This window comes from Trametes versicolor, assembly GCF_000271585.1.
Source record: "Trametes versicolor FP-101664 SS1 unplaced genomic scaffold TRAVEscaffold_16, whole genome shotgun sequence".
NCBI classification, from domain to species: Eukaryota; Fungi; Basidiomycota; class Agaricomycetes; order Polyporales; family Polyporaceae; genus Trametes; species Trametes versicolor.
In genome coordinates, this window is record NW_007360336.1 from 334945 (window position 1) to 344299 (window position 9355).

The window sequence follows — 9355 nt, forward strand, 5'->3', positions numbered from 1 at the left end:
CAGTTCACTCCGTCCGAATGTCCCGTCCGACCGTCATAGCTGAGGAGAGTACGATGTCAACATCGAATTAGCTTTCTATGGAGCAGCGTGTACAGACACATGCTAATTAAGTACGTTTACAATCCGTGTCCGCGGTTTCCTATTACTATGCAATATGTATATGTGCAGCGAGAGCCGAGAGAGGTCAACGAGTGAAGATGCCGGCATATCTGCGGCTAAAAACGTGAAGGAGAGACGGTACGCCTAGCATGAAGAACGCGAGGATCGGGATGTACGTGAACAGCGAGTGGAAAGCGAACGTTTTCTGTGCCTTCTTCCGAGGGGGAGCCGGGACCGAATCCCGGGATGGGGCTGCCGCTGCGACTTCGGGCACCTAGACGAAGAACGCCGGCGTGAGCATCGCGTCGTTGTAAGGACACCGGCTGTCGTGCGGCGTGCACTCACCTGCACCTGCGCATGCACCTGGGCGCGATCGCCGCGGCGCGGGAGAAGCTTCACGATGCGGTGCTGCTTGACGTCCGCGCCCGCGTCCCCGAAGTAGCGCTTCGTCATGAAGCTCCAGTGCAGCGAGCCGACGAGCCAGTCCTGCAGGCCCTGGACGTACATCGCGACGTCGCGGTCTAGCTCGGGCCCGAACGAGGGCAGCGAGCGCTGGTTTTCGACGAACACGTCGATGGTCTGCTTGCAGAGGTCGCCAACGAAGTCGACGGCGCTCTGCAGGTCGAGCCCACGGAGGTTCATGAGGATGGCGATCATCTGGAGGATTGTTCATGAGCAAAGAGCAGAGGAATGCAGCAGTCCCACGTACGTTGTGCGTGTCGCCGCGAGACTGCTCGACGTTGTACGAGAAGATGTCCTAGAGAGACCAATGACGTTAATGCCGGCCCCGCCGTGCACAAAATTCATGTAGCTTACATTGCTCCACTACGACAGAAAGCTAATGTCAGCGCGATCCGAAGACACGGCAATAGACCTATGCTTACCGTGACAAGATCGTTCGCGCCCTGGTTCAGCGCCTTGATGACCGGGTGTTCCACGACAAAGTCGGGCAGGTCGATGTCCATGGCATACTCGATCAAGTCGAACACCGGCTTGCAGCCGCTAGTGTCCCGACGAACCTACAAAATGCATCCAGTCAGCGGGCAGGGATCTGGCGCCACAGATGGGGCGGATCGTGCTCACGCTTATGTACGACTCGAGGTCTGGGATGATACCAGCGTCGCGGTCCATCGCCTGCTGATGCACGGCCTCGAAGAAGAGCTCGAGTGTCTCCTTGAACCGTGCTTGTGGACCCGGCTTCGCGTCGCGTATGCAGCGCGTCCAGTAGCTGCGCCCCCAAATGCCAAATGTCAGCGGTTTGTCACACAAGCATCAGGCGTGCAAGCGGCGACGTACTCGCGGGCCATCGTGCCGGCACTCGCTTCCGCCGCCGGCTGGCGCGCGGTGGGCACGTAGCGGTCGGGGAGCCAGAGCGCGTTCATGACGACGTCGGACAGCGCCTCCGTCCCGCTGCGCATCATGCCGTCCGAGATGTTGTCGAGGTGGAAGAGGTAGTTCATGAAGTCGCTCACGACCCGCAGCCGCGGCGCGGAGCAGTGCGGGTAGCAGTACGCGGTGAGCTCGCCCGCCTGCAGCCCGTAGAGCGCGGTGCGCGCCTTGGGCGAGAGCTCCGGGCAGCCCTCGTCGAGCCACCGGACGGACTCGGCGGCTACGGCGTCGCCGTCGGGGTGGTAGGTGAGCGGGAAGGTGCAGTGGCTGACAAGGTCGGGGAGGATGAATTGGGTGGGCTGGGAACGAGTGGAAGAGCTTGCTTGAAGCATGGCGGTCGGGAATTACAGAAGGTAGCGGAGGAGGCGGAGGGGAGGGGATGCGGAAGAGGGCGAGTCTGGGGATTTGTGGATGCCAAACATGCCTTAAATATGCTGCATCGCATCTGGCGTGGGTCAAAAAATCCGACATGACGGGGCGGACGCATGTCGTACAATGAACGAAATGTGCACATACGGACTTCGTGCGGGTTTACCGAGCCGGCGTACCCGCGAAAGTTGGAGCCGGACATAGCCTTGCACTCGCTGGTGCCCGCCTTCAGACAGGATGCCGAGCTGTCAGCTCTTACGCGCGGACGTGGCGAATTAATCGAGCGCAACTTCTCGAGCACGAGTGATGGCGGGGTCACTCGAGGCCAGCCGTCGTACGCCCGTATGTCGCGCTGAAGCAGTTCATTCCCGCGGAGTTCCGGCCACCGTCCGCCACATACGACCCAGTGCGCGGGGAGTCGCTCTGGGGCGTATGCCACGGCTGCAAGGAGCACAGACCGAGGAAGAGGAAGACACGTACTGGCTTCTGTCAACAACACGTGCGCCTACGGCAGGGGATAATGAAGTTGAACATTCATGTGTAGCGCGCAGGATCTGTCCGAAGAAGCAGAAGCTCTGCGCCCGTTCCAATCTCGATCTTGACACCGCCGTGCGGCGCCCTCCGAGATTGCAGGATGTAAGCAAAGAAACTGCTATACGGGCGAAGGAAATGTCCGAGGGCACAAGGCACTGGTTGTGTACACGGAGCTAGGTTGCCGGACACTGCCCAGGAATGCTACAGCTTGATGAACGAGGTATCGATCCCGTGCGAGAAATCCCAAATACAAATCCTCTGTGCAATGCGAACAGCGTTAGTCAGTTTAAGCGTCGGAGACAGAGGGAACGTTACGCCGTACCTGGTCTTCTCCACATGATACGATCTAGAGAACATCACGGTGAGCACAATGATGGCGGGCTGCAATGACACGGTAACACCCACTTTGGTACAGTCAAAGCCGACGCAGAAGATTCTCCCAGTGTGCCCCCCGGCTAAATCAGCGACCAGCGCGCCAGTCTGGCGGTCCCAGACCTGCTTTAACTTTAGCACACTTCTAGCGGGGTGTATCTCTGTGATATAACGAACCTTGACCGTGAAGTCGTAGCTTCCGCTGACGACACACTCGGAACCCAACGCCACGCTCCGCACGAGATCTTCGTGGGCGCGACGTCGGGGCGGTGGCTGCGAACCCTCGCCAGCGGGTGCATTGCTCCCGCATGCTTCGCAGACGACCCCTCTTCCCAGCTCGGACACCACGGGCGGCTTATTGTCCGCCGAAGGCGAAGTGGACCAGCCCTGAAGGGTCGACACATCGAGGAGCCGGATGTGCTTATCTGAAGAGCCGGACAGCACGAAGGGATGGCTGAAGTCCACGGAAGCAATCCTGCGATGCGCGACAATCAGCGTCAGGCTCGTTCGTATCCCCGGCCCCGAGCGAATGCTTATAGACGTACCCTCGGCGATGGTGGTTCTCCAGGGTGTGCAGCAGCGCGCCTGTCTCGGCGTTCCAGACGCGCAGAGACCGATCTCCCGACACAGAGACGATGTAGTTGCCAGAGATGGCCACGGCGTTCACCGCGGCGCGATGCGCGCCTAGGACGTGTTGCCGTGTTATGTCCGAGACTCCGAACAAGTACGTCCTGACTGTCCTGTCTGATACGCTCGCCATGTCAGTACTGCGCGAGAACCCCCGAAAAACGCGCGATATAGCCACCTTTCGAGCAGGAGACGAGCCTGTGATCGTCGAAGCGTACACACAGCACACTGTCTTCGTGGTCCCTGATGATCTTGAGGGGTACGCTCTTTGCGAGGTCCCAAATGACCACCCGGCGGTCGCTGCTCGCGCTCGCGAGGAGGCCGCGGTGCACACAGATGCTCAGCACACTGCTCTCGTGCACGCCGTCGAGCACGCGGATCACCGCGCCCGTCGCGAGATCCCACTCGCGGATCGTGCGGTCCTTCGAGCCCGTAAACAGCACCTGCGTGCCCGTCTCGGGGTACGTGTACAGCTGCAGACAGTAGATTGTGTTTGAGTGCGAGTTCGGCGCGCCGCGCGTCTGCAGATTCGACAGCGTGTACGATCCCGCCGTGAATCTGTTGCGGAGGCGGACGTGCGTCTGGTGGAGCAGCTTGTAGTTTGGCCGCAGATGTGGCCGGGTGGCGGAAGAAGACAGCGCCGACGGCGCGGAATGGCGTGTCCGGGATGATCGCACCTGGTGGGACGGGCCCGCCACGGGCAGCACGGCGGACGACGGGGAAGGCAGGGGCGCTTCCACATCCATGGACGCGAAGCCCGAATCGTCGGGCTGCATTTCGTCATCGGACGAGTCCTCTTCATCGCCCATGCCCTCGTCGTCCGAGTCGACGTCGTCGGTGGGTGTACGTTCGGGACAGCTGTCAGCGCCCGGCATGGATGTCCTGGGCGGCACCCGCCACTCCCACTTCCGCGCAAGGCAAAGGTTTCTCCAAAGCGACTCGTCGTCTGCCAGGGCGCGCCATCTTCGGCTCACCAGCGCGCACGTCAACAGTGTTTGGGCAGAAAGATACGAGAAGACGTGGAGCGAGACTTCTGGCGGAAGCAGCTGTAGTGGGTTGTATAGCGTAAGCAGACGATCATAACATGTTCAGGTGCGAGCAAGATGTTATGTTCAAAGGTCCGGAAACCTCGGAAGACTTGAGAGCGGCATCCGCGATCTTCAGTGCTAGTCTCGTCCCCAGCCGTTATATCATGGGGTCCACGCTCGGTTCCAAAACGGGACGGTACAGGAAACCGAGCAGAGGACCTCCTATGATATAACGTCTGGCGTCTTTCGTATAGACTGGTGGGGGGCTGTCACCTAAATCACGGTCGGTCTCATCTACTTCACTTGGAAGGGCCCGCGAAGCTCGGCCACTCTCCCACCTCGCAGCGAGTTCTGCCCAGTTTCGCGGGCGATAGAGCCGGTAGGGAGCGTGCGCAACACCAGAATCAATGGAAACGGTAGCTTGAGTGCGCGACACCGCGGATAAATGTTTGGGCGACCGCCCGAGGACTTTGGCGTAGCTTGTCAAGGTACCCACAAATTACCGCGAGCTCATCGGGTATAGGAAGCGGGGAGCAGGCTGCGCGAGGACCCCTCTATACGAAAGTCACCAGACGGGATAATTCTATTTGGAAACCCGGGGTACGCACGACAACCCGGGTTCCAAATGATACACATAGAAACCCCTGCCTAAGGTGTCAAAGGCGGCCGGACAGCAGGTACCCCCGGCCGCGCGGATCCCTTCGTGCAGGCTCACCGCTGCCCTTTGGAGAGCGCGCGCGATGCGCCGTTGGGGGACTCCAGAACATATGGGGCCCACGAAATAATTCCGTGAATAATTGAGAAGCTGTCTAAATGGTTCGCGCGGCGCGCGCGGTCAACACTGGGCCTAGCGCGGCGCGCGAACTATGTCAAAGACGCGGGAACTCGAAGATAGGCCTATTCCCAGCGATATATCTGGAATCATAACGCATTCACCTCCTCCCGGTTGGTTAGATGTGTGCGCACCCATCGTGTCCCAAAGGAGCGGCTCTATAACGTCTGGTGACGAGACTACTTCAGTGCCTCTCCGCGGAGGAGTCGCTCGCTCATCTGGGACGCATGAGCCCGAGGCCGACTCACACAACTATAGCCCTGACCGCACTCCATGAAACGTCGCGAATGACACACATGAACCTATCACACCACACTAGACCGCACTGGACGGAACAACAAACACATCAACCCCAGTGCCCGGTATCTCTGAACATAACAACATAATACCATCGAGCGCACGAGCAAAGGTACTCACCCCCACAATATCAAGCTTCAGGAGCGGCGCGATCCTGGCCTGCAGGACCGCAAGTCTGGACCGAGGCAGCGACGCCAAGAGCGTGTACGCGAGTTCTGTTATACCGCGTTGGCTTTTCAGCTCACCCACACGCATATATGGAAGGACCAGCACGCACCTTCACGGTCTCGCACAGAGCGCACGACCATCATGGTGCTCTGGTAGCTGGTGACCGTGGACCGCCGCCCGGCGTGCGTGCGCTGGGGCCTCTCGCTGAGAGGACTGTTCGGGTCTTCGTCCGTGTAGCCTTCGTCCGAGGGATACATCGCGGGGCCTAGTATGTGCAAATTCCGGGGAGAGTGGGCGTACAGGGAGTGGCTACCAGGCTGGAGACGAGGGGGAGGGGACAAGCAGCGATCAAGCCGCGAGCGCACCTCTGAACGCCCGAACAGGCTCGTCTCCCACGCGCGACGCGCGCCTGCCAAGCGGCCCTCATGCGACATGCTAAGATGCTTTGCACTGGCAACGGAGGCGCAGCTGGCGATGCCGAGAGCACACGAGAGAGTACACCGTCAGGCCACGTAAGTCTGCTATTATAAAGGAGCGTAGAGGCACAGAGGCAAGCTGTAAGATCGAGACAACAGATATAGGAGCGCTATACGGAGTACGGACTATCGGACATCCGGGCGAAGCAACGAGCGTTCGAACGTAGCGACGAGGGCAAGGGAACGGCGACGGCAATGAAAACGGCAAATGGAATCCAACGAAAGGGGTATCAAGACGCTCTCCCAGTCCCACCAGCATGAAGGATACTGGCGTGAGCCGCGGACGGCACACGCCGTTAACCTGGGCGCGTTCACTGCGCCGCCGCGGACGGACGCGAGTTGGTCTGCTCCTTGAGTGCGAGCAGCTGTTTTGAGCGGAAGGCCTCGTAGTGGATCTGCGCAGTCGTCTCGATGAGGTCCTGCAGGTGCGACCTGAACGGTCGTCAGTCAACAGTTCGGTGGCTTTTATTATAGCAACGTACCTGGTCAGGAAGTTCCTCAGGTGAACGAACTCGCAGTGCCTCTCGTCCTCGACGTTCACCACACCCCAGCGGTTCTTGCGTCCGCGAACTTGCTTGCCGTCAATGATCACGGTGCGCTCGGAGCCGACGACCGCGAACGGGATCATGCTCTGCGGGAAACTCATCAATTTCGGGACACAACAAGAGGACGAGTGAGGCTTACCCGGATAGTCTCGTTGAGCTGAACTTCCTCTTCGTCGTTCTCCTCCGTGTCGAAGGGGTACAGACGAATGTTGTTGAAGACGAGCTCCTCCCGAATCTGTAGAACAAGAAATTAAGGGATTGTGTTGTGTTTGGCGTAGGCTCACGCACCCTCGTCTTGAACGCCTCGCGCTCCTCCAGGGTCAAGCTGTCGGCCTTGGCAATGACGGGGACAACGTTGACGACCTCGCTCAGCTTCTTCATGACAATGATGTCAATGGGGCGCAGAGAGTGGCCCGTGGGGTCGATGAAGAAGAGGCAGCAGTGGATGCGCGTGTCCTGGATGTGGCGGTCACGCTGCGCGGTGAGCTCCTTGCGGAGGTACGCGCTGTGCTGGTCCTTGATGTACTTGACGATGGGGTCCCAGCTAGACGGGCGAAAATTCGCGTCAATACGAGATTGATTCACGCGGTCCTCGCAACGCACCAGTTTTCGTTGTTGACCTGGTCGCCGTAGCCCGGGGTATCAACTATGTTCAAACGGAGCCTCACACCGTTCTCGACAATGACTGAAATAGTTCAGTACAGTACATATAATGAGGGCGAAGCACTTAGACTCACCATGAGAGACCGGGTGGATCTCAGTCGTCTGTCTGACAGGCTCATCCGGCTCCAGGCGGCCCTTGGAGTCAATCAAGTGCGACGCGAAGATGGTGTTAATCAACGTCGACTTTCCAAGACCAGTCTGGCCTACAGACACATATGACGCGTCAACGAACACGTCCAAAACCTGTATATGAATAGCTACTGCGTACCAGCGACAATGACGTTGAACTGGAAGCCGCGCTTCAAGAGCTTGTGCTCAATCTGCTGCGTGATGGTGTCGAAACCGACGTAGGAGTTGGCACGGATCTCTTCAGCGGGTGTAGCGGCCATGGCGGAGGAACGGGAGGAGGATGAGGGAGGTCTGGGGTCGAGGATGGAGGAGGACGACGAAGAGGGCGACAACGCAGAGACTCAAGCGCGCGTCGTTGCCGGGAACATCTAATTTTCCATGGAAGCCTGATTAGTATGCTCCTAAGCGGGCTTTAGCTTGGAAGTGATCCCGCTTCTATTCCAATTCAAGAGCCGATAAGCCGTCTAACGCGCGCCCTATCCGGCCACAGTCGGGGCTCGTTCTCACTGTGGCGGTCGCCTTGAGCCTTCCCCGCACATTTCCGCGCGACCCTATCAGCAACCGCGCAGGTTGCGACATACACCCGAGATCAGGTCATGGCATTTTGGCGACAGTGGGATAGACCCCTGTCTGTGTCCAGAATGACTCGCACGCTTCAGATAAACGACCACCATCGTCGGGGGAGGACACAGGACAGCACCTCCCTGCTTGCATCCGGTGAGTACGCCCTGCTAAACTATCTTCACCGGGGTACGGACTAGTCTCCCAGAGGCAGACCTATCACGCTCTGCTGGAAGGCGGGGAGGGCGAGCGTGTAAAGGGCACGGACCTACTTAGCGAGATGTCACACCGAAATCACATCGTAGCCAAAGTGCGATTGTGCTTTCGATGTCTCAACTTGCGCTACTGTAGGTGCACTCTGATTGCACGGTGCATACAAAGTGCGATCAGCGTGTACAGGGACATTCATATCGATAGACCGTCGCGAATTTCTTGCGCTCATAGAGCGCGGAGCACCGACACGCCCTATACTAAACGCGGCAGCTTCACTCCTGCGCTGGCGGCGGGCCTCTTGCACGAGCCTCACCACGACTCGGTGCAGGTATGGTCACCCGAACGCTCCAGGCTCCTTTACGCAGCAGGCTATGTGCAGACGACCATTGTGAGTGGTAATTCATCTCAACTGAGGGCCATGGAACCGTATGGAGGTTGTCATACGCCCGAACCTGCGAAACTGGCAGTGGCAGAACGCTGGGGAGATGGAGGGGTGGCGTGGTACGCGATGGATGAACCTTCCGTATCTGGAGGTATCGTTCCACGAATCCTTGAGCAGAGCACAATGGCAGTTGTCTGTCGCTATGAATGCCGTTGTAACGCGATTTTATCGTTACATTTTGCAAAATGTGATCAGCGTGAGGCAGTCAGATATGTATAGGCGTACCACATTTGGCCAGATGTTTTCATGCTATGAAGGCTATATGCTGATATCAGCTCGCTCACCCGCGAATACAGAGGAACCATAACACGAGGGACCATGGTGCGAAAGCTGCCGCAAGAGCTAGTCGACCAAGCCATTGACCATCTCTGGAACGACCGCGATTCCCTGTCGGCGTGCAGCCTCGCTTGCCAGGCCTGGCTCCCCTCAGCGCGCACACACCTCTTCCGGGACCAACGCTTAACTGGAGCGAAGGACTGCGCCCGCTTCGAGGCGCTCCTGGAGAGCGCGCCCGCCATCGCCCACTACGTCCAGAAGCTCTCCATCAGCGAGCCCATGAGCACCGCGTACGCGCAGAACTGGGTCAACCGCGTCCCCGCCCTGGTCGCACA

The 9355-nt window shown here is 58.9% G+C and overlaps 4 protein-coding genes across 4 annotated transcripts in view; 1 reads left to right on the plus strand and 3 right to left on the minus strand.

Annotated features, from left to right (window-relative positions):
- Positions 1-48: 48 nt before the first annotated feature.
- TRAVEDRAFT_75578 (terpenoid synthase) lies at positions 49-1820 on the minus strand (the record flags this gene model as incomplete). The annotated part of the gene is made up of 7 exons (XM_008047158.1): positions 49-373; positions 445-756; positions 809-856; positions 916-924; positions 984-1118; positions 1183-1327; positions 1396-1820. The coding sequence occupies 7 exons, from the start codon at positions 1818-1820 to the stop codon at positions 185-187; spliced, it is 1263 nt and encodes a 420-aa protein (XP_008045349.1). The 3' UTR covers positions 49-184.
- Positions 1821-2592: 772 nt separating this feature from the next.
- Positions 2593-5802, minus strand: TRAVEDRAFT_136561 (WD40 repeat-like protein; the record flags this gene model as incomplete). Its single annotated transcript, XM_008047159.1, has 7 exons — positions 2593-2649; positions 2714-2737; positions 2797-2886; positions 2941-3238; positions 3309-3507; positions 3569-4436; positions 5668-5802. 7 exons carry the CDS (start codon positions 5800-5802, stop codon positions 2593-2595), a joined length of 1671 nt encoding a protein of 556 aa, XP_008045350.1.
- A 414-nt stretch (positions 5803-6216) lies between these two features.
- Positions 6217-7828, minus strand: TRAVEDRAFT_156983 (septin ring protein). The gene is made up of 7 exons (XM_008047160.1): positions 7668-7828; positions 7474-7602; positions 7340-7421; positions 7025-7280; positions 6876-6971; positions 6674-6822; positions 6217-6623 (listed from the first exon to the last, which is right to left on the minus strand). The coding sequence occupies exons 1-7, from the start codon at positions 7786-7788 to the stop codon at positions 6503-6505; spliced, it is 954 nt and encodes a 317-aa protein (XP_008045351.1). The 5' UTR covers positions 7789-7828; the 3' UTR covers positions 6217-6502.
- Positions 7829-9062: 1234 nt separating this feature from the next.
- The window catches only part of TRAVEDRAFT_136726 (uncharacterized protein), a gene marked incomplete at both ends in the record, with an annotated part of 1767 nt that continues 1474 nt past the window's right edge, over positions 9063-9355 (plus strand). The window contains one exon of the mRNA XM_008047161.1: positions 9063-9326. Coding sequence (XP_008045352.1) covers positions 9063-9326 — 264 coding nt within the window. The remainder of the gene's footprint in view (positions 9327-9355) is intronic.